This window comes from Haemorhous mexicanus, chromosome 13, assembly GCF_027477595.1.
Source record: "Haemorhous mexicanus isolate bHaeMex1 chromosome 13, bHaeMex1.pri, whole genome shotgun sequence".
Classification (NCBI taxonomy): domain Eukaryota; kingdom Metazoa; phylum Chordata; class Aves; order Passeriformes; family Fringillidae; genus Haemorhous; species Haemorhous mexicanus.
The window spans coordinates 4801087-4825582 of record NC_082353.1 but is presented as its reverse complement, the minus strand read 5'-3'; the positions used below and the strand labels follow the sequence as shown (position 1 = coordinate 4825582).

General features: G+C 45.2%; 1 protein-coding gene across 3 annotated transcripts in view; it reads left to right on the top strand.

Annotated features, from left to right (window-relative positions):
* The first annotated feature begins 1156 nt into the window (after positions 1 to 1156).
* The window catches only part of BBS4 (Bardet-Biedl syndrome 4), a 36097-nt gene continuing 12757 nt past the window's right edge, over positions 1157 to 24496 (top strand). Inside the window, exons 1-9 of one of the 3 annotated variants that reach the window (XM_059857983.1) lie at positions 1157 to 1230; positions 2805 to 2856; positions 13629 to 13715; positions 16845 to 16924; positions 19569 to 19632; positions 20345 to 20456; positions 21004 to 21076; positions 22546 to 22599; positions 23962 to 24089. In XM_059857983.1, coding sequence (XP_059713966.1) covers positions 1207 to 1230; positions 2805 to 2856; positions 13629 to 13715; positions 16845 to 16924; positions 19569 to 19632; positions 20345 to 20456; positions 21004 to 21076; positions 22546 to 22599; positions 23962 to 24089 — 674 coding nt within the window. In that variant the 5' untranslated portion in view covers positions 1157 to 1206. The remainder of the gene's footprint in view (positions 1231 to 2804; positions 2857 to 13628; positions 13716 to 16844; positions 16925 to 19568; positions 19633 to 20344; positions 20457 to 21003; positions 21077 to 22545; positions 22600 to 23961; positions 24090 to 24496) is intronic. The other 2 variants (XM_059857984.1, XM_059857985.1) reach the window with 2 other exon arrangements.

Sequence of the window (24496 nt, the reverse complement as noted above, 5' to 3'; positions counted from 1 at the left end):
TTTTTCAATTAAAAGGGGAAAGAACTAATGAGTTTAGCTGCTGAGTCCATTTTTATGATTTCTGTAACAAGAGCTATGTTAAAGTAAACAATTGGTGGTGGTTTTATTAAATTTACTCCTGTATAGGAATTCATTCTGTGGTATTTTTCGCCAGGCAAGTGTCCTCCAAGCCTCCTGCCGCCCTGCCAGCTTCCAGGGGATGGAAGTTGTGAAGGGATCAGATAAAAAAGGCAGATCCCAGGCAGGGCTGTTACACGGGATGCTGTTTCCAGCTGGCAGCGGGGTCAATTCGGCTCCCTCACTGCTCCTGCCGACTTTCCACGGATGTGGTTTTGTCCCTGTACACCTGCTTTTCCCTTTATTTGCCCTGGAAATCAGACGTGATGTGGTTTTGTCCCTGTTTACCTGCTTTTCCCTTTATTTGCCCTGGAAATCCGAGACGAGGGAGTGCAGCCGCTTTCCCTCTGCCGTTCCTGGTGCTGCTGGAGGGGTGGGAGGGCGCAGGGCTGCGTGGGAGCGGCCCTGCCCGGATCCGTCCCTGCCATTCCCGCTGGGAATTCTCCGGCCATGCTGTGAAACATTTGGAAAATGGGCTGGGCAGGGCAGGTGCAAGCTCAGAGGCGTTGGGTTTTCACTCCGTGCTCCCCGAAAGGAATGCGCCAAGGATTTGGGCGCTTCCCTCCCAAGGGAAACCCGCTCTGAGGCGTCCTCAGTCCCGCTGGCTGTTGGCAAACCTAGAGACAGTGACAAAGCCCTGTTCTGTGGGAGAACCTGCTGCAGTTCCTTTCCTCCGGGTTTCAGGCGCTTGCAGGTGAATTGCCATCCCCACAGATACTGTGGAAATATAAAGGAAAATAAACAAAATCCGCCATCCCAACCTCCCTCCCTGCTGCTGCTCTGGGACGGGGAGGGAGCGGGGCCGCGGCCGCTCAGCGCTTCCCGGGTTATCCCTCCTCACTGGCGGCCTCATTTCTACCCCTCTACACCGCGGAGCTCCCAATAAAACCTTCCAAAAGCCGGCATTTTATTATTACTGTGGTTTTTCGGGTGTTTTTCAGGTTAAAAGGGGGCCGGGGGATTGCGGGGGGGGGGGGGGGGGGGGGGGGGGGAGAGTCCTCCCACCGCCACCTTCCCGCCGTGCCCCGCGCGCCATGGCCGCGCCGGAAGTGGCGGCGGTCTCCATGGCAACCCCGGCCCGCCGCGGCCATGGCGGAGCCTCTGGATGCCACGGTGAGGAGAGAGGGGAGAGAGGCGCCCGGGCTGAGGGGGCCGAGTGAGACTGGAGGGGAGAGGGACGGGAGGGGACGTGAAGGGAAGTAAGGGGCAGCGGCGGCGGCGGGAAGTTCTTTTGAAGAGCGAGTTTTTAATCTGCACACTTTGTATGGAAAACGTGAGGGAAATTCAGTCTTTGCTGAAGTAATCAACGTTAATTATCGATTACTGGGTGCTGGAACAGGGGGAAAGTAAAGAAGATGGGGAGAGGGCTGCAGCACAAGGAGCGGCTGAGGAAGTTGGGGGTTTGCAGCCTGGAGAAAAGGAGGCTCGGAGAGACCTCAGAGCCCTGCCAGGGCCTGAAGGGGCTCCAGGAGAGCTGGAGAGGGACTGGGGACAAGGGATGGAGGGACAGGACACAGGGAATGGCTCCCACTGCCAGAGGGCAGGGATGGATGGGATATTGGGAAGGAATTCCTGGCTGGGAGGGTGGGCAGGCCCTGGCCCAGCGTGCCCAGAGCAGCTGTGGCTGCCCCTGGATCCCTGGCAGTGCCCAAGGCCAGGCTGGACAGGACTTGCAGCACCCTGGGACAGTGGGAGGTTTCCCTGGCCGATGAAGTTATCTTTATTGTCCCTTCCAACCCAAGCCATTCCATAATTCTTTATATTTTTGGGGTGGAGGGTGGTTGCTGTGGAGCCCCTCAGGGGTCGGTACCAAGCCTGGGCTGTTCAATGTACTTAAAAATGATTTGGACAAACGGATGGGTCGAATGTTACTCAAGTGAGGAGGAAATAGGAGAAACTCCAGGAAAGTCTTAACAGAGCACAGTGAGAGGACTCAGAATGATGGGTGTGCAGATTAAAAAAAAAAAATTGCAATATATTAAAAATGAGATGTTTTTGCTGGTTATTCCTGCTGAGGATGGAATGCTCAGAGCTGGGTAAACAGCAGCTCAGTTTTTCTCAATAGGAATCTGAAAAGTCAATAAAAATTTAGAAACTGTTAAGAAACAAAAAAGTAAACAGTAAAAAAAAAGTAAAAAAAAAAAAAAGGAAGAGCCTTTTTTGGTTTATTTTTCATGTCTCAGCCTCTCTGATCTGCCCCATCTCCAGTAAGAAAAAGGGAGCTCTGGACAGTGTTTGCTGGGGGGGGGTTCCCTGCCCTCCATGTGATGGGACACATCCCTGTGCTCACATCCTGTGGACTCAGATGGTTCCCAGGAACAGCCTTGTCCTGATTAACTTCATAAATGTTTGATGATAAATGGTTTTGACTGATTTTCTGAGTGATCTCTAATTAGGTTCTTGAATGCTCCACTATTGTTTTTTTGCAAGGTAAAGATCACTTCCCAGGTGATCAGAAGTGACCCCACCACCAGGGATGTGCTGCACAATGAGGGTGTTTGTTTAATCGAGCTGTGGAACAGAAATCTCTGCCTTTCTTGGCAGGGCAGAGTTTGTCCAGCAGCAATGCTGCTATTTTTATGCCCTCCTTTGGGATTTGCCAGTTGTCCTTTCTGATTATTTTCTGGAACAGAGCTTCAAGAAACCTTGCCTGGTCTATTTACTACTCCTGATTTCTGTCTTTTCAGGTTTCTTCATCGCCAGCGGCTACAGAACCAACAAAACCCCGTCCTAAAAAAGGTTTGTTTGAAGATCTGATTGTGTTTCTTGGGCAGGTTGGTTTTAAGGTTTCTTCTGTAGTGTTTGCAGCTGTCTAGGAGGAAATAAATGTCCTCTGGGAAAAGAGGAGACTGTCTAGACTGTAATTTGCTGAGTACCAGTGTTTTTCCAGGGTCTCTGTGAGCTCAGTGCTGTTCCTGACTGATTTACCATAGCCACAGCCTGTATCATATTTGCTTATAATCTGGGAGACTGTTTATTTTATTGTGTACTTACTTGTGGGGCTGTTAATGAGTTTGATACTCATTTATCCTCTCAAATAATAATGGGTTTGTTTTGGGTTCTTCAGAATGATGTCTTGATCTGGAAATAATCTTGGGAAGCAAACATTGTGTCTTGTGGGGTTTTTTTATGTCACATGTTCCAATTTTTGAAGTAAAAGTGATACCAAATCAGGCAGGTTGTGAGTTTAATTATCGTTTTTTTGCTTTTGTTTGTTTCTTTTTAATAATGAAAATGTGTTAATTCACCCAGTGCAAATTGTTGGTTTTGAAGTCTTGGTTGAATCTGAACTGGAACAGCTACAGTTTCTGTTGTTGGTTCAAAATGTTTGACCAAATCCTGCTGGTTTTTGAGGGATCTGGTAAATTCTTGAGCCTCTCCTTTTCTGATTTCCCTCATTCTTGAGGCAGGGCTTGTCCTGACACACACAATGAGTGTTCCCTTATCTGTGGCACTGCTCCCCTTCCAGCCCAGATGTGCTCACTGCAGAGCTTTTGTGCCTACCTGAGCTGAGCTTTTGGGATGGTTTTTGATAGATTCTCCTTTCTTGAGTGCACAGGGCCCCATCAATTCAGATTTTAATTAAGAGTATTTACTCCCAGTGCCAGAAGCAGTCCTCTTTTTCCCTTGCCTTTGCATTCAGGGACCCTCAGCTGGTGAGCACAGCCCTTTGGCCATTTTCTGCCCTGCTGTGCTTGTCAGAGTATTCCTGATGGAGAATGGGATGGAGCCTGCCTTGGGATAATGCTGGCAGTAAAAAGGAGCTTCACTGGCAGCTGGACACTGCAGTGACATTCTGCCTCACTGGGTTCTTTGTCCTGCATGTAGGCCTTGGGAAGCTGGAAAAGTCACTTCGCTTTTGGGGAGCTCAGGCCAGCCTTGCATAGTCCCAATTCCTGGTAGGAGAATTCCAGCCCTTGAGCAGAGTGTGGCTGTCCTGGAGATGGGGCTTGGCTCAGCACAAGCCAGGCCTCTTTGGTAGCTTGCCCAGAGCTGGGGAGAAGATTGCTACTGCTTCAGGCCTGCATGAAAGTAAAAATAACTCCCAAATTTACTTTTATATTGACCTCAACTCTTTCAGAGCAAGGATTGCTCTGAAATTACTCTAAATTGGTTACTTTGAGGCAATTAGTCAGACTTCCATGGAGGCACTGATGGGCTCCCTGGTGAGCTATTTCATCTCTATCCTTTCTATAAAGGTTATGACTCCCATCTCATCCTCCATAATCCCCACCCTGCTCTGCCTCCTTGTGCTAGTCCCATTTATTTGTGGCTCTGGATCTCCCTTTATACTGACACAACCCTTGACTCCAAGTAAACTAGAATGATTTTTAAAAAAATCCTCTAGCCCATGGCTTTTGTAATTCTCTTTTCTGTCCTTTAAGGTAAATTGAGGCATCTCCAGGCCTGGCACACCTCGGGTTGTTCTGACTGAAATGCCTTCAAAGCCTTTGGGCTTTGCCATTTAATATTTGACTTCAGTGCAGCTGGGAAAGCTGATTTGAGCTGCCTTATCGTTAATCTCTGGGAAATGAGGGCAGCAAAAAGATTTGTTCTTGGAGTGATGTAACAGTGTCCTCTGTGTGTGGGTGGGGGACTGGGGGCATGAAAAAGAGGAGGAGGGAGAACGAAGGGATGTTGGATATTTTTTGGTGGAATTTGGCAGGAAAGAGCAGCATCTATTTCCCATGACAGCTGTGTTTTTTTAATAGAATATTTGTAGAACATCTTAATTAAATATCTCATCCCGTTTTAGTTTGGATGAGGAGAATTGTGGTGAACTTCAGGAGCTAGGCTACATCAGTGCTATTTGAACAGAAGAGTGCTGCTAAACTTATTTTAAACTGGCATTTTAAACATTGAATGGCCACTTTCTGTTGCAAATTGCCTTTTTATATTTGCATTGTGTTTTCAAACAGGATAAAGCTTTAGTTTCAGTGTTTTCTCTAGCAATAGAGATCCTGAGCTAACAGCACAAACAGGTCTGTGAAATGCAGAGACCATATGAACAGTTTGGTGTGGGTAAAATTTGTGCCCAAATAGAGCAATAATGGATGATGTGGTTGCACACAGGTGCAGCAACTGGGACCAAGCCATTGCTGAGGCCCTGTGTTAAGCATCACAGTGCTGCATTCAGCCTGCTCAGCTTGTCTGTGTTTGTACTGGGCAGGAGTGAGGCATTAAATGTGTGTTTCTGAGAATGGAGTCTCAAATTCGCCAAAAATCATTGGGATGACAAAATGCACATGTGAGGTTTGTAGCTTTAACCAGAAGAGCACATTTTCAGCAATTAAATACATTGAACCTGAATTTTGTAGCTTCCCCTCACTGTTCCTTGTTTTCCACTGGATATATTGAACCTGAATTGAGTAGCTTCCTCTCCCTCTTCATGCTTTCCTCCCATGAGCCTGCCTGTGAGCCAAGAGTAGGTGGAGCCTCCAAGCAGAGTTTAGCAGCTGCATGGTTTGGTTCTTAGAAGGATAATGTTGAGTTTGGAGGTAGAATTTGCTCGTGAAGTAGCTGATCCATCACCTTGGGCTGCCAAAGCCTGAAAGTTGGGATTTGGGAGGGTCTGGCTTGTGGGCAGACCAGCCCTGAGGGAAGAGGATGAGTGTCCAGCAAGGTTCTGGAGCAGATGGTGTTGGTGGAATCAGGTTTGAAATCTCTCCATGCAACGATCTGAATTAATGGCATGGGTGGAGGTGACACCAAGTATCTTGTGGCCGCCCTTGGTGACAATTGTCCCACAGCAGCTGACACAGGAGTAACATTTATTATTTTGTCCTTTATCCCCTGCTGGGAAAGCTGCTCCCAAAATCAGTTCCCTTTGTGGCTCCATCCATAACTCTCCCTCTGTTGATCCCCAAGCAATAAAGGGAGCTCTGCTCCTTGAAGTGATAAGGAGTTAATGTCAGTGTGCTGAGGTGGGGTTTTCATCTCCCTCCTGCAATCTAAATTAATCAGATATTTTCCTAAATGCTTTACTGGTTTGGAATTGAGATAGGCTGTCTCCTATCTTCTCACTTTCTTGTTTCCATGCAGGCAAATAAAATAATTTTATAGGATCTGATAGTACTGAAGTGGAGAAGTGCTTTTACCAGCTTGTATTGTTGATTTTTATAGAACATAACTCAAATTTATTTCCCTTCATTGTGGAAAAAATGTTTAGAAAGAAGTTCTGAGCTTGTGTTTGTCTAATAACAGTTCAGAGGTTAATGGGACAATTTTAAGTGCATTTGGATTTCTACATGAATATGAGACCTCAGACTTTCTTAGATGCACTGATGGTGTTTTAATGACAAGGTAGAATCCTAAATATGTCACAGTATAATAAACTCACTGAAGCAAAATTGATTTTGCTTGAATCACTGGGAAGAACTTGTCCTAAAAATCCATTAATCTGTCAAGAATGAGAATTCTGAATTGTCATCAACCACCTCTACACTTAACACAGGAAGGGTCAGGTAAATAATTTTCAAAATGAAAACCCTGCAAAACTCTTAGCAGACATCAAGTGTTCTCCCTGGGCATTGGGGTATTTTTGGGGTGCTTTGTAGGTATGTTTTTTTCTAGGGTTTGAAGGAAGGATTTGTCTGTGACCTTTGGCAAAGTGCTCTGGCTTTTGTTGCTTTCCATTTATCAACCACCAGCTTGGCCTAATATCCAGTGACAGGTTTTGGATGCTGCAGGCTTTTGGTTAACAAAACATTTGGAGACATGAAATGAAAAGTATCACGTAAATGGATATGTTGCAATGCACTGCTTGGCCTGTTGGGTGGTGGCTCTGGTTAAGAGGTGCCCATGAACAACCTCAAAATGTGGCTCTTAATAATGCAATAAATAATAATAAATAATGCTCAGATTATGCAGAAATAGGTAAGTGGCTTTTGATGAGCTGTCCTGTCTCTGGGTGGCTCCTGCTTGTGCAGATGGACCAGTGGGGATCCCTCCTGCTCCTGCAGATGTTTTAAGGGATTCTGTGAGTATTTAATCTGAAGAGCAGGAACTCTCTACCCCGTGGAGTCGATTCTGTGCACTTGCAGTGCTGATCATTTCTGAATTTCTGATACAGTTTCTTAAATCAATATAAATCCATTCTTTGAGCTGGCTTCAAAGCTGCCTTTGAACTTGTAAGAGTGAAGCTGTCTGAGAAATCCAGATAAAAACAACCCCCTTGAGTTAAATTAATTAATGCTTCGAAGTGTGTCAGAAAGAAAAGGCCGTCGTGGGAATGTCATGGTCAGAGGGAGCCAATCCAGCCCTTATCTGTCCATACCCATTCGTTTCCTTTTGGCCACATGCAAGCCAAGATCTTTTAGTCCATTTGAACCCTCAACCTTGTGGGAAGAAATTGGTTCCTAAATCAGCTAGATTAGTTGGTAATTACATCATTGTTTTATGTAAGAGACTTGGGTGTTTCCATCTCGCCGATAAGTGGGGAGCAGTGAGTGCTGTGTGTCATGCTCAGGATCTGATGCAGCTGCTAGTTTTGAGTAGTGAGATTAAAAAATGGATTATCATTTCTGGGTAATTAAATTCTATAATATCCTTCACTTCATCCTCTTCTCCCCAGAATAACAGCCCAGTAATCCCTGCACTGCAAAGAACTGGTAATATTTAAACTGGAATGTGCTAGCACAGCTCTGCCCTCTTGTGTGTGTATATTAATATCTGTGCTGACAAGAGCAGGGAATCCTTTGCAGGCAGCACAACAGGGAACATTTTAGTGCCAGTTTTTAAAGCAGGTAAATTCATTTTTTGAAGCTTCTTTGAAAGTCCTTGGTGCCAGGCAAGTGTCTTCTGATTTTAAAGCCTTCAGCTGCAGTTTGTTGGTGTGCTGCATGCAGATAAAATAGCATTTCCTGGTGGGAATTTAAAAATAATTCTGTAAAAATAGTAAGTGACAAAATTAGGAAGGGTGGGATTCATCTCTCTGCACTGAGATGTCTCTGATGCAGAGCAAGTCTCAGCAAATCACCCATGCTCCATGTTTAGTCAGTGCAAAGGGCAACTGTGCCTTTCCCTGACCTCTCCCAGCCAGCTGTGCTGGGATGAATCCCTTCCTAAGGATGCATGTTCCCCTCCATTACCTTGGAGACAGCCCAAGGCAGCTCGCTCATGTCTTCATTTTCAGACACTTGAAGGAGATGCAGCTCACTCAAGAGTCAGAATTCCCAGTGTCTGTGCTGCTGGAATTTGGGCATCTGAGTCTTTAGTGACAGAATCACCTGTTGCATTTAGCCCAGTCCCAGCAGCATCTGTGGCCCAGGAATGACAGGACATGTTGGGCAAGGAGCAGCTCACTCAGGGCTTTTTGAATAAAAAATATTTCCATTCACTCCTTGCAGGGCCTGTCCCCTTCACTGCCAAAGCTTCCAGCTGCATTACACACGCTGCAAGTCCTGGGATTTTGTCACTGGTTTATTCATAATTCTCAATAATTTCATTCCCTGCCTGACTGTGATTCATTTTTATACTTCTAATTAGAAGGAGGCAGGGTGTGCTTCTGTGACTGTGTAATTAAAGACTATATCATTAACACATTTGTGCAGTAGGGAAGAGTGGAGGTGCACAGGCAAATGTTCATTCTGGGATAGGCTGGGATTTCCCTCCTAGAAAACTTCATCCTGAGGCAATGAGGCTGGAAGAACTCAAACTAGAGAGGGAGTACTGAAATGTTTGCAAGACTAGCTTCTATAAATTTTGTGTGTGTGTGTGTGTGTGTGTGTGTATGTGTGTATATATATATATATATTCATTCTTATAATATTCCTTCAGTATAGCATTCTTTGGCAGTGGATGAGCTGAGAACAGGTTCTAGGTGCTCTTCCTAATGGATTTGGAAGTTTCACAGACTGATGTGGCTGGATTCTGGTCCTCTCCATGCTGGAATTTTATTTTGCTTTCTAAAGGAAAAGCTTTTCTTACAAATACCTTACAACGATTTTAGTTTCAATTTTCATGTAAAATACCTCATGCTGTTAACAGAAAAAGACTAAGCATAGGAATTAAAGCCAGGGGAGGGATTAGAACTGGAAATCCCCAAACTATTTTGCTCCTGATGCTGGAATTAATGAGAAGCTGGTTATTTTGGGAATGCCTGCAGTCACTTTGAGGGGGAGATACCTCCCATCCCAGTGTTGCTGTGGGAGGAGCCAGCAGTGAGGATCTCAGACCACCTCTGCTGATCATAAGGCATTTGGTTGCCATGCCTTTGCCATGGTGTGGTCTGCTCCCCAAATCTGGGAACAGACACCCAGAGAGAGCTCAGGCAGCACCTTGCCTGCCTACAAGAGCACAAGGCAGCAAGCAGGACATGGTTTAAACAGGGAAGAGCTGGGATGTCATGCCAGGGCTTGGATCCTTGAGTGTCTCCAAGTGTTGTGTCTGCAGCCTCAGGGACTTAAGAACTACCATGTAAAGTAACCTGGGTTTTGGGTTTTCCCCCTATTTTTTGGTTTTCCTCTGTTCTGAGCACATCTCTGCTCAGCAGTCAGTACTGATGGTCAAAATTGGCTCGTGCAGAGCAAACAGACTTTCAGGTCTCATTTTTCAGACAGATCATACTTTTTAAAATTTCTTTTTAAAGGTATTTGTTACTAAACCTCTCTCCAGTGTTACTTGTTTGAATCAAATTTTAGACTTGAATTAAGCCTTATCAGGCCTGAATTATACTTTTTATGAAGCAGTGATCAGGATCATGTACTTGTGTTAAAGATGTGTGTAAATCTCATCCCCCCCAGATGGACTCAGGACTGCCCAGTAGTATCTTACCAGCCTCCTACTGCTATCAGAGATTTCCCAGTGACCAAGCTGGTTCTGCCTCTGGGAGGTCCAGGGGGATGACAAGTGTGTGTTTATTTACAGGTTATTCCACTTCACCTTCAGGTTCAACTTGAGCAGCATGTAGGAGAACACAAATAATTAAATAAAATAATTCTTTTTATATGGCAAATTAATTGAATAATCAGTGTATTTGTTTCATAAACAAAACCATTTGTTTGGAGTAACTCAGAACTGTAAATATCTTAAATCAGTAAAAAACCACAAATCTGAGTAAGCAACTCAATGAGATTTATGCAGTGCATAGTAGCAAGAGAAAATGCCTCTTTCTCCCCATGCCCTAGAGTATAAATCTGATTTAAGATACAATTTTGAAGTCTTTCATCTATCCCTGGCTAATTTTCCTGCAGGGGGAGGTGGAGAGTCAGAAATGTTGCTTTTTTTTGTTGTTTAAACCGCTGTTTTCCAGCCTCCTTTCAGCTTCCCCTGCACCTTATGGAGCTATTAAACCGTGGGAGGCAGCTCTGGGGATGAGTTACAGCTCCTCGCCAGCACCAGGCTGCGTGTGATGAGTTTTATTAACCCCAGCTGACTGTAAATAATGAACAACCACACGGCTTTAGGGCTTGATTTAAAGGTGCTCCAGCAACAATTTGCAAACGGGAAAACACAGGGAAAAGGGATTAAACAGAGAACGGCTGCAGTGTAAAGCTGGTCCGTTTTTTGTTGTTGTTATATCCATTTTAGAGGGGTTTGTGCATACAAACACCTCTGTTCTCACATATATTCCCTCACACGTGGTGAGTGAAATACAGCTTGTAGAGCCTCTTCTGAGTGCTGGGTTTTGGGGTTATTTTTCATTATTAGTGAGTTTTGAATTCATTAACGGCTCCATTTTCAAACTCCAAGGATGGATCTGGGTGTAGGAAGAGCAATGTTCCTGTGCTAGTTTTCTTTCAAAGCTCTAATGTATTTATACTGCCACAGTCTCAGTAAAAGAGTCTGAGGAAGGAAGAGGATTTCTTGTCAAATTTGGCTCTGCTAGAAATTTGTAGGATGCTCTTCTCACACCAAGGCAGTCTGTTAGTTTTAAATCTTGATAAGAAGATTGATATTAGAGCTTACAAATGCTTTCTCTCCATTATCATACCTTGTTTCAGAAAATCCAATTCCCTGCAGGGCTGTAGAAGCTGTTGGAGTGTGTGCCCTATTATTTGAATGTTATTTTTGCCCAGAAGATGCTCATTCCCTCCCTGACACCGGATTTACAAATGGTAGCAGAATTCCTGGCGTTGGCAGCTTGTGAAGCTCAAGGCAAAATGAGACAGCACAGATGGGCTCATCCTCCCTATCCATGTTTATTTAAATGGATAGGAGAGTACAGAGCTGTGTTTGGGCTCTAACCACAGCTATGCCTGCACCTTCCTCAAGCTCTGGGAGTGGAAGCAATGATAATCCTGGTAGGAATGTTAGCACACAGCCACAGGAGGCTGGGTTGGGAGTGCAGGGGTCGGTGGTGCTCCCACAGAATTCTGTGTGCTGCCTCTCAGGTGTGGATGCTCTCCTGCAGAGACCACTGGGTTGTCTTTATGCCATTGGGAGTTTGCCATTAAGGCAATGACCAGAATGACTTGGAAGTGGGGGTTGAATGTCCAAACCCCTCCAGTCCTGCTGCTGTGTGTCCCAGCGAGCCTGGCCTGCTGATGGGAGCTGTTAACCTGCATCTCTCTTTGCCACAGCCCTACTTCCTGCTCTGACTTCTTCAGAGCAAGGTGCTGTGGTTTGAAACTGCCAGAGGGCAGGGTTAGATGGGATATTGGGAAGAAATTCCTGGCTGTGAGAGTGGCACAGGGTGTCCAGAGAAGCTGTGGCTGCCCCTGGATCCCTGGAAGTGCCCAAGGCCAGGTTGGACTGGGCTTGGAGATTCAGATGGTTGTGGCTCTGGAGCGGTGTATAAATAATTTCCATTAATTCTTTCTGCCTCTGAATAGAGCATAGAACCTGGTAATAATCCTTTACTTCCAACAGCCATTTTGGGGGGGATCAGATATGTTCCTGTGTCAAATTTAATCATGAATTTAGACATAGATGTTGGGAAGAAATTCTGGGCTGTGAGAGTGGGGAGGCCCTGACACAGGGTGCCCAGAACAGCTGTGGCTGTTCCTGGATCCCTGGAAGTGCCCAAGGCCAGGTTGGACAGGGCTTGGAGCACCCTGGGATGGTGGAAGGTGTCCCTGCCCATGGCAGGGGGTGGGACTTGATTATCTTTAAGGTCCTTCCAACCCAAACCATCCTGTAATTCTAAGATTCACTTTATGAAACACTTTTGTGCTTCTGCTGCCTCAATATTAAAATGTCACAATAGAGGATTGAGGCACTGCCTGGGTGTTTGTTACTTTTGAAAATATCTCTGTTCTTGGATGATGCTGTTTTGCAACATGGAATTTTGAATTAGAATTTGGAAAGGAACAGCTGAATCCTTTTGGAAAACCTTTCCCACATAGGTGGTACCTACCACAATGGATCCAGGCTGTGGCTCATGAAGTTAAATAAAGAATAAAAAAATTAAAAATACTTTTATTTAACTGCCTTTGCCAAGCTTTTCTGTCCTCTTTGTGCTGTATGTTATGAGTGCTTTAGGTTGTTTGGGATTTTGGGCCATAACAAGTTCTTCTTTGTGTCTACTTGAGTCTTTTGCCCCTTTGCTGCTGTTGCTCAGGCTGCTGCAGGTTGGGTTCAGAGCTGGAAGGGGTGAACTGGGGCTTGGACCCTTTCCAATAATCTGGATTGGAAGGAGGGCTGGGCTCTGAACTGTTTTTTTCCCCTCTGAGATGAGTAAAACTCTTTCTTGAGCCACTTCTTACTGCTGCTGCTTTAGCAATCATTTACCCCATGAAGTCTCATAAGAGCTTCTGGGGCCTTTTTTCCCCTCTTCTTTTTACAGCAATTTAAAGCCCTTTTATTAAGTCTAAACCCCACTGTTTGATAGTTCATCCCTAAGCTATGATTACCCAATATGAAGATGCAAGCACAAAATAATTTCCTAGGGAGGTTTACACAAAAGGGAATAACTCATTATTATTTTTTCCAGTCCTTTGAGAAAATCTATAAGAGGAGGAATAAAGGGAAGAGTGATGATAGAGCAGCACAGATACAAACCTGATGATCTTACTCTGATTCTGTCAGGGTTTCTGCTCCAGTGGCTTCCTTAAAGGAGCATTGTCAGAAAGAAAAATCACATTGCTGGAAGTGGCTCATGCAATCAATCACTGGCCAGCGAGGGGATCAGATGGATTCCCTTTTGAATTCAATCAAACACACTTCAAAAGCATTTAATCATATTTTTGGTGGCTGACTCCCTGGCACAGGACTTTTGTAGTCCCACAAATGAGAGGCTGAAAGACAATTATGCAAGTTATAAACTCTTTTTGATGTAGATAGCAAGTTCTTTGATGATTGTGTTTTACTGGGCTGGCCTTTGGGCAGATTGATTTACAGCAAATAATGGCTTTTTGTTTCTTCACTGCTAGAAGGATCTAAACCTCACTTTTCCAACCTGTGCCTGTGCTGTGCCTGGGATTATTGCTAGAGGTGACAAAGAAAAGTGTGTCTTCATACAGCAGTGACATAGGAGAAAATCCTGAAGGTCCATATTTTGAAGAAGGTGTTTTATTCCCTTTCTCTGAGCTAGAGACCCAAATAACCATTTGTATTTCCATTTTCTTCAGGAGAATGCAGGGACCCATGGCACTGTGACAGCCCTTATCAGCAGGCTGAGGGAGCAAACCTGAGGGAGATAAGTACACCAGGAGCAGGTATCCACTGCTTTGTGGGAAAGCAGGAATGCAGATTAAGTGGTTGTGGCTCTGGAGAGGTTTATAAATAATTATAAATAATTAATTCTTTCTGCATCTGAATAGAGCATAGAGCCTGGTAATAATCCTTTACTTCAACAGCCATTTTTGGGGGATCAGATATGTTCCTGTGTCAAATTTAATCATGAATTTAGACATAGATTTTGAAAAACATCAGAATTGTTTGCCTGTTTTCAATTTGCTAGTCTTAGGGAGAAAGAAGAGAAACAAGTGATTCTTGTCTCCTCAGCCAGCCTTGTTGCTATTTCCAAATGACTTTTAGGAGCATAAAATCTCCCTGTGTTTTCCCAATCACACAGAGTTTTCCTCAGCTCACAGGTGCATCCCTGGGGGAAGCAGAGCTGGTTTATCTGCAGATGTCAGTGCTCACTCCTGGAGCTCACAGTGCTTTTTCACTTCTCCATTTTCTCTCCATCCAGCACTTTTAGGCAACTCCTTGGGTTTTCCCCTTCCCCTGATGTTCTGCTCAGCCCTCAGTCTGATGTTCAGCATTCCCATCCCTGTTCCCAGCAGGCGTTTCCATGGTGTGGGAGTGGAGTATAACATCCTTCTTGTCTCATAAGTGTGAAAAAGCTCTTTCCTTCAGGAATTAAACAAGCAATCCTCCATCCCCTCCCTGTTGTACTGGATTCTTATCTTAGCCCACAACATTGCTGTATATTTTAACCTTTAATGGCACTTTTTACCTTCCCAGTAAGGCAAGAACAGATGGTTGGAGACCTGGTGGGGTGTGTCTGGAGTTCTTTTGACTCTTCCCTATTTCAGACAGCTGCAGGATTTTCTAACTTGAGGCTGTATTAATAGGCACAAAATGGTGAAGGATACTTCAGTTCTAGCTGTTGGTGGAGTGTTGATGGGTACATAGAGTTTGCAGGGTCTGTCCTTAAATCCATACTTACAAAAGAAGGTGGGAAGTGCCCAGGTGTGTCAGGGTTGGTGTTTTAATCAGATAGTGGCACCAGGAGATGCCAGGCAGGAAGGGCACACAAGTCCAGCTGCTTTTATAGGATCCCAGACAGGTTTGGGCTGGAAGGGACCTTAAACCCATCTGATCCCTCCCCTTGCCATGGGCAGGGACACCTTCCACTGGACCAGGGTGCTCCAAACCCCATCCAGGCTGGCCTTGGGCACTTCCAGGGATGGGGCAGAGCATTTCCAGCATCCCCAGGTGCTGTGTTTCTGTCACACCCTGGCACTGGTAGTAACCGGCACAGGGAAGTAATTACAGAGTCTCAGTGAATTAAGTTGCCCCTGAATGGGCTTCAGATGTGAAATAGTGGGGTTTCAATCAATTTGTGGCTATTTAGGCAGCCTCTTGACTCTTCTCTTCATCCTTTCACTCTAGGAAGGACAAATGGGAAACATAAATCTATCAGAAATCAATCTGATCTGGGAACATGCTTATTAAAATGCCTTACTTACAGAGATCTGGATACTCCACAGCAGAGCAGAATTCGGGCATGTTTGGATCCCTGATCTGTGCATTTCTGTAAGCTTAGCCTGTTTGCATTACTCTTTTGTTTGGATTACTCTTTTGTGTGCTTGGATTACTTTTTTGTTTGGACTCTGAGCTTTCTATTTGTTTTAGGGTAGTTGAACCTTCTTTAGAAACTATTTGACCTTAAATTGCTAGTGTGCACATTTAATTCTCAGCCCTAATATAAATCTAGTTGGATATTCTGGAATTCAAGAAAGAAAACCCAAGAAAATGAGAATGGCTTTGTGAAATGTTTTCCAAATGCAGCAGCTGAAGGATGTTGGATTTAGGAGCTCTAAGTGAAACTGAACTTGATGTGGGTTGTGAGAGAGAGCCTGGTGTGCTCCAGAGGCGATTAAAGCTCAGCCATTCCAAAAGATAATTACACTTGGCACCTGCCTCCTGAGTGATCCAGCCCTTCCCCCTGCAGGGTTTCTTCTTCCTCACCTCTGATGGCAGAGGGCCCCAAGGCTCCCCAGTGACCCCTGCTCTGTGCTGCTGGAGCCGAGCCAGCGTGTCCGCGGGTGGCTCTGTCCCTGCCATGCTCCAGAGGGCTGGAGGAGCTGTCCCTGTGCTCTGTCCCCCCAGCTCTGCCCCAGCCCTCGCCTGGCTTTGCCTCTGCACTCATGTCACAATATTGACTTGCAAACACGGAGCTTTTGGGCCAGTTGCTATGGTTACCCCTCGGCATGGAGACTCCAGTCCCAGGCAATGCATTCCCAGCCTTAATGAAATGCACAGCAGCGTGTTCAGCTTGTAAACCCGACGTGGGTATCGCTAAGCAACATCCATCCGTGATTTGCCATAATTACTGCTGCGAGCTCTGCACCATTGAAAGGCTGGAGCACAAGGCTTCCTCCTCCACTGCATCAAAGGTTTTTCTGCAGTAGCTTCAGTCTCTCAGACCTGTGATGGTTCATAGTCCCTTCACAGATTCAAAGAACTAAGTTTGACCTCTTGAAATTATTCACACCTTCAGACCCCATCTCTCCAATCTCCTTTTGTGTTTATCTACTATTTCCTACTCATTCAGTCCCAGAAATTCATCTTAAAGACCTTTGATTCTTTTGCCCTAGATTCAAAATGTGAATCCAACTCATTTCCTCCAAGCTGCTTCTTGTGTATTTGAAAAAATCCATCTCCTCCAATCAGTGTTGGTGTTGAATTAAAATGTGTGTGTGGAGCTGTTTACTTCAGGATCTGCTCCAGGAGGAGCTGGTACCTCAAGTCTTTTAGAATCTCAGACTGGCTTGAGTTGGAAGGGACCTTAAAACCCATCTTGTTCCAACCCTGTGCCATGGGCAGGGACACCTTCCAGTAGACCGCCTTCCAGTAGGTGGAAGTTTTCTGCTTAGAGCTTTTATTTAGTGTCTGTCCTGAACAAGGTGTTTTATCCATGAGTTGGAGAAGTAGAATAAAACCAGGCCCTGTTTAGAAGTCCACACTCCAGCCTTCAAGTCAAATCATTAATTGCAATTGCAGTTCTTGAATTCCTTGCCTTGTGCAGGCAGTTGGGGTGGTTGGGAATATCTCTCCCAGATTTTCTGCTGCTCAGTGTGATTCCTTGTTCTGTGAATATTTTCCATGTACAGCACCAGAGCTGCCAATCCTAGAGAGGAAGAACTGGTTGATTTATCTGCTCTATGTCCGCAGAGACTACGAGGAGTGTAAGGTAAGAGCTGCCTCCAGAATGTGGGAATTATTTCACTGATGTCAGGAAAAAGCAGTTTTCTTGACAGTTTCCCAACCACCCTCTTTCCTGACTTCTTTTGGAATAAGGGGACCAAGAGAAAACACAAGTAAAATGACTTCAGTGGTCCCCACTCCTTGGCTGCCTTTAGGATCTGAGGGTGCAGCTCTCTGGAGCAGTCTGTGAGCTCAGGATGTGACTGGGAGGGGGAAAGTGGAAAGAACTGCAGACCTCTGTTGTTCCAAGTGATGGATAGAGTTTTCCAAACTGATAATAACTCAGTTCCACAGTGCAGGTTTCTTGATGGTGCTACAGAGACACTATGAAAACACTTCATTTGAGGGAAACATTACTACCAAGTGTAAATAAAAAACATCCTGGTTACTCTTGAGCAAAATTCTTTCATTTTACCCATGATCCATGGCATGCTCTAATTCATCTTGGGCTTGGTGAGAAGTTTGGAACTGGTTGTTTGAGATTATAATGGTAATGGAAATGGCAAATTATTATTTAAGAGTGTGTTTTTCTGATAAAATGAACACAAGAAGATGATGCACCCATGGCAGGAGGAGAGGACAAGAGTTGCCATTCTGATTCTGGCATGTGCAGCAAAGATCTGAAAAGACTTTTTGACTTCTGAAACACCAGGTTGGTCAGGACTTGCCTCTGCTGAAGAGGTCTTGGAGGTGCTTAGGAAATGGGCAGGCTGGAGGAATTTCATTTAGCTCTTAATTAGCAGAGCTAGGGAGTTGTATCATTATGGTAATTTTCTCTCAGATCTTGGTTTGCATAGATAGAAACACAAGCTGGACTAGCCCTCATAGCAGAAAATTGTTTCCCTTTTTTGTGGGCTGACTGGAGTTTCTTGGTGTGATTCTGTGTGTTGATTGTTTCTGTTGATGGGACGTGGAATCACAAAGTACAGAAAAGAAAAATATGTGCAGCTCAGGAAAGCAGAGAAAATAACAAAGGGATGATATAAAGGCACCACTGATGTGTCCATGTCTTCATCAGTCATGGAAGCTGATGAAGGAAGGAAATAGCAGGGGAAGATTGAGAGAAGACAGCTAATAAATACTTCTCTGCTTGGCAGGCCAGCTTTCCTTTTCCTCAGAGCTCACAAAACAGTGTTTTTGCAGTAAAACTGGAAGATTCCAGGACAGTTTGGGTGTTGTTAAAATCTATCAATTGAGTCTCAGTAAGAAACAAGTGACCTGTTGTGTTGATTAATTTTGGTCTTTCCTGCTCAGTGCTTTGAAATGCTCCCTCTCTAACAGAGTTTTAAAATCTCCCATAGTTTTCAATGAACTAAAAGGCCATTAAAAGCTGTTTATTTACTGATATCAACTCCCCAAAGTGAAGGCATTGAAGTGATTTTAACCCTTTCAATGCTGCTTGAGCAAGGTGCCAGGCAGACATCCCTGAGAGTCTGCAGCTGCAACATCCCCTGGGATGACACAGAGACTGCTTGGTCCCCTGCCAGTTGTGTCTAAATTCTGTCCTCAGCACCTTAAATAAACTTGGGGGAAGAAATCTGGGATTTGAGATCATATTCCTCAGCTGAGGGCCTTTTGCTGTGGGACTTTTTAGGGTTTATAGAATTAAGCAGATTTCTCTAGAAGATAGCTCTCTATTGCCCTCTCTTGCTCTGAGAATCCAGGTTTTTGTAGATGGAATAGTCCAGAGTATGTGAATTGAGGAGGTGTTGGTTATTTCTGAGGACAGTGTTTTATCATCATGCACTTTGTAAAGAGTTACATAGATAAATTAGCAGGTACAGGTGAGGGAAGAGCAGCTCAGACCTGTTCTTTCTTTTCCTTCCTCTCTTTATGAGTGAGGATTGTAAATAAGAACTTTCCTTCTCAATAGTAACTTCTCATTTAATATCTTCTCAAGAATAACTTTCTCAGTAATAGTTTTCCTCCCATGTGCTGTATCTGAGGTTCAATTTTCAGGTCCTTCACTTCTGTTCCTCTCAGAGGCAGGGGATGCTGGTTCTGACCGTACACATCTGAAATGCCAGCTAAGCACCAGGTCACTGCTCACCCAGAAATTATTCTTATCCCCTGTGTTCTTCCACTTCTGCACAAAGAGGAGTCTCAGAGCAGAAATTATGCTCTGGATTCCTATCCAGGGTGTTCATCCTCCCAAAGGTGGGACCAGTAGTGACTATGGAATATATCCAAGCTGCAGCCAGCCCACCCCAAACTGGGAGCTGTGTGGATGAAGCCAGCAAGAATTTACATTTTCATCGGGTTTTTTTCCCTGTTCACTCCTCATCTGTTCTTTTGGCTTTCATTCATTCATTCACTCAGCTGCAGTTGCTCCAGTTCAATTTATTTCTTCACAAAGGGCCTGGAGTAGATTCCCTTATCAGCAGAGGATGCTTTCAGTGATGCCTCCTGGTGTTTTCCCCAGGTAGTACCTAATTATCTTTGGGAATAGGAATGAACAGAGGAATACTAAAAGGGTCACAGTGTTCCTGGCACAGGGCTCTGTTGTGTGCACTGTGTGGTCATGGTCCAGTGCCCTTTTTAGAGGTGGGGTTTTGGTTTTTGTGACTGGAACCAAATCTTTGGAATCAACTTTGCTGAAATGGTGTGAGTTTACAATTTTGTCCTTCCAGGCTGTCATCAAAGAGCAGCTCCAGGAGTCCCAAGGGCTCTGTGAATATGCTGTCTATGTTCAAGGTATGTCTGAAAATCTTGTTGCTAAAGCAGGTCACACCTGATTTGGGATACAGAGAACAATACAGGGGGATAGGTCAGGGAAACATAGATTTGTCATGTCAAAATACATTTTTTCCCCTCTGCTTGCTCCATTTAGTTTTGAAATTTGGAATTTTCACATGAAATGGGTTCCTGTTTTCTCTGTATTTGTCATCAGTTCTTCTTTGGGTTATGGGTTCCTGGCCTTCAGTGTGTTGCTGTGTGTTTGATTCTGTTACAGATGCATGTTTTCTGTTTGTTACACACCCCAGGTGATCACTGTCTCACTCCTTGCTCTAAGGATGGTACTCCTCTTCCTGCCCTGCCCTCTGGCCCCTAAAAATTGTGTCCCAAAATGTGACATTGCAATTCCAAATGCCATGGTGGGGCACAGTGGAGATTTGCTGGCAGGGACATGTTGCAGCCTGGCGAGGCTGGGGAGGGGAGAAATCCAGATTGCATCTGTACAAGCAGCTGCCCAAGGTTTAAAGCTTAAAGCTTTTGTTCTGACCCCCGAATTTCCCCAGGCACAGAGTCCTGCCCTCAGACACAAAACTCTGGGTGCTGCAGGAGGGGCAAGCACCAGAGGAGCATTGATGTGATAGATCTGTACTCCCCCTTCTTTCCCTGCTGTCAGAGGCACGTTTTTCCTGCTGAGAATGGATTCATTTGCCTGCCCTATGTTGTTTTACAGCTTTGATATTTCGCTTGGAGGGGAGAATTCAAGAATCTCTTGAACTTTTCCAGACATGTTCCATTCTGAACCCTCGAAGCGCTGACAACCTCAAGCAGGTGGCACGATCCCTGTGAGTGGTGTTTTATTTGTTGTTTCTCTTGGATGTGCCACCCAGGACCTTCCATGCTTTGTTTTTCTCTTAGGCTGCTTAATTCCAGACATGTTTCCTCCTTATCAACACTTGGCTTGCCTTCCAGAAGCGTGGGTTGTTCTTTAAGCAGAATCTCTGTTATCTGCCTGGCTGCTCTTGTGTTTTCTTTTTCTTTGGGCTTCAGGCAGAAAGGTGATACTGATTTCAAGGTCCAGAGCTACAGGTGCTGACCTGAGCTGGGCAGACTTGCCCTACAGACCCTTTTCTGTTGCTGAAGGTTGTGTTAGGGCACCTGTCTCTTTCTTTGGAGACAAAAGCAGGCTGCAGAGCCTGGTCATTCATTCCTTCCATCCCCAGTAGTGTCAGGACCTTGGTCCTGAGAGGGAGCAGTGCTGAGATTGTAAACCTCTCCTGCAGATCTCTGGAGATGCAGCAAGTAAGATAATTTCTCACTGATAAAGGTGATAGTGGCTGCATAGCAGGGTCTGAAAACAGGAAAGGCATAAGAATTGCAATCCTTTTGCAGGTTTCTCCTGGGGAAGCATAAGGCAGCCATTGAAGTGTACAATGAAGCAGCAAAACTCGATGAGAAGGACTGGGTGAGTGTTCAGGGAGCTGCAGATCCTTGCAATAGCTGCAAACTTGTCCCAAACCAAGGTGAGCTCACACTGCCTGTGGTCTGAGCCTGGTTTGGATCACAGGAGCCAAATCCCATGCCTTGGGGCAAATCCCTGGCTTGGGCACAAAGAATTGAGCAGTGTGTTGGATCTTTGCCAAGGATCACTTCTAACATAACCACATCTGTGCTTTAAGGGAAATATGGGAAGAGTTTGGAAACCTCGGTTATTAAAACTTGCTTGAGTAATTGGGAAAGCTTTTCTAATGCAAAACATCCTTGAAAATGCAGGAGCAGTGATTAAATGAGCTCTTCTGTATAAAAAACAAAAAGAGAGGAAGAACATTGCAAAGGGAAAGGTGTGACAGTGGGTGAGGGAGAGGCCATGCCTTGCAGCCTTCTGCAGGTGCCTGTTTTGCCTGCAGAAGTGTTTCTAAAGTAGGCTTGCAATGTATGAGCTCATTCCTTTGTTTGTCAGTACATCCAAAATTCAGGATACAAGGATAGCTTTGGTGTTATTCAAATTACCCAGTGCCAGACAACTCAGAAACCTTTTGTATCACAAGTCTTTTTATCACCTGCATTTCCAGTGCTTGGCATGCCTGTAACCCTATTTACACCCCAGCAGGCAGATGCCAGTGGGTATTTTGATTAGTTATTCCCCATTCCTGGCTCAGCACTGGAAGCAGAATCAGACTGTGCTCTTCCCTCATTCTACAATCTGCAGCAGCCTGGAGTCACTGATTCAGTTCTGCACAGCTGGAGAGGCTGCATGGAGGAAAACAGGCTGATGGGGAAGTAAGAGAGTTTCCAAAGGTCAAGGCTGTCTAAGCTGATAAATCAGTGAAATGCTCACCGGAATAAAATAAGAAATTGGGAGAACCTTGATTTTCAGGGTTGTGCTGGGGTTGGGAAGGTGACTTGTGTGTTAAACTGTGGGTGAGGACTTAGGGGCAGGGATGCTCCCTACGGTGTTACCACTGTAGGGATCTTCTTACCCTGTGCAGAATTGTTTAGGATGCCAGAGGGATATCAGATATTCCAGTGCTCAAGTTGTGTTTTGGAAAATTAAGCACATCTTCCAGTTTTGTCCAACTGGGTTGGATAATGTGCATATCCTACTGATGTACAGCCAAACTGAGTCACCCATGAGGGCAGCAAGTTGGTGACACCACGATAAAGAAACCAGTCTGTGCTCCTTGTTCTCTGAAGACAAAATGTCTGATGTCTCAAAAGAGATTTGTCATTTCTGTGGTTTTTGTCTCAGTGGACTGTAATATTTTGTGTACAACCCCACTTAAGCAATGTAGGTGCCTGAGGTAACTGGAATTTATAGATTTACTTGCTCTAAAAAGCAAGAAGGGCATGGGCAGTCACAGGCTCTCTTCCTCTGGGTCAGCGTTGTCAGATTTTATTTCATACCTTGTGCTGATTTGGCTTTTTTTCATGCAGGAGATCAGCCACAACCTGGGTGTGTGCTACATGTACCTGAAACACTTCAACAAGGTAATGGCAGTGGGAAGCAAGGAAGCATCCCAAAAATTTCAGTGTCTTTGGTAGCTTGAAATGGATCATTTGCAGCAAGAGGTATCGATAAAGTTTTTTGCTTCAGTGTTTTGTTTATGGGAGCAAAGGTTTGTGAGCTTTGTTTCCATTTATGTGTTGAATTACTTTGAGTCAGCTGCAAGTCGTTGAGGTTGTGTAAAGGGAGATCAGCCTGTGGCAGGGCCAGAGGCTTTTTCTGAAATCTCAGATTTTTCAGAGAACATTTCTGGTTTTAAAGGGAATGTTTGAGAAACCTCAAACTAGACAGAAAATGGGCTGTGCTCCAATAAGAGCTGCTTCTGTGTCTGAGCCCTTTAAAGGCAGACCCAGGAACCCTGCTGGCTTTGTAGGAGCAGCAATCCAGGTCCATCCTCTTGAAGCAAGAGAAGGGTGACGGTAAAACCCCAAACCACTTCCCCAGCTCAAACTGCTGCACCTCATGCAGAGAGTTCCTGAAGGAAACCTCAGCTCCTTGGCTCTGGCAGGACTCAGAGGGAAGGACTTATGGGGTTGTTTGCTGGAGGTGCAGCAGGTCCTTTTTTCCTCCATGGGGAGGTTTTGCTTCTGTGTCTGAAGCTTCCTGGAGTTAGTAGAGAAGTTTTGGAGGTGGAGATGCAGTTTTATTCCCAGGTCTGAGCGTGCCATTCCCAGTTCCTCACTTAACCATCCCCTGAGAACTGGTGGTGAGCACTGAGCTGTCTCTGGTCCAGCTACTCTAAGGAAAAAACCAGCTTTAGACCCTTCCTGTTCCCAGTTTAGCCCAGCTCCTCCCTGCTGCTCTTGCTGGTGGGGTGCTGTGGTCCTTGAAGCAGACCCCAGCTGTGATCCCTGTTCAAGGCATCCCTGTGAAAAAAAAAACAGCCTCTGGAGTGTGGGTTCACACTTGGGATTTGTTGTCTGCACTAACACCTTCCATGCTGGGTCCTGCTCACACCTCCACTGAGATTTTCACTTCCTCACTGCTGGAATAAACATTTTAAGGAAGAATAAGCTGTGAAGTATCAGTTCACCCAACAAATCCAAAGCATCCCTCAAGCCAAATAAACTCAAATCCAGGAGCAGGCCCATGCTCATCTCCTCCTTGGGAGGCAAATGCCTCTTGCTTGGATTGAAGCTGTGCCTTTTACTGCCCCTAAAAGCAGGTGGCTGCTGGTGCACAGCTTGTTCCAAGGATTAGCTGGGCTGGGGTTTGTGTTCTCCAGGTGCAGGGGATGTTTGTTGGCTGTTCTCCTTCCCTGGCTGTTGGGGATTACTCGTGGGCTGTTGCTTTGCTGAGGGCTCTGTAATCATTTATTATTTTTTTCTTTGTGGTTGTGTTTTTAGGCACGAGACCAGCTCAACAATGCCCTGGAGCTCAACAGACACGACCTGACCTACATGATGCTGGGCAAAATTCACCTCTTGGAGGGGGCGATGGATAAAGCCATTGAAGTATATAAGAAAGCTGTAGAGTAAGAAATACCCCTTTTTTCCATCTGCCCATTCCCATCCTATGCCAGGAGAAAATTGATTGGTGTCCCAGATCTGAATTGAGGCCATGATTAAAAAGCTAATGGTAATTACAGGGGCTCTGAGCAAAGCTGGCACTTCCAAGCACTTCAGCTGTCTCTGCTCCTGCTGACAGTGTGGCAGGGAAGAAGGGAGCTGTTGGACGAGCTGCCAGAAAAAATTGGAATAACAAATGGATGGAGATGCCTGGGAGCAAAGTGATCCAAAACTGACTTCATCCATGCCAAAAGTTTATCTCCCAAAACAATGGAACCCTGACTGTCCACCCAAAATCCCTGCCTGGGGGTCACTTGCTGCTTTCCCTCAGAGCAGTTTGTGGCTCAGGGAGATGTGCTGGTGCACAGGGAGT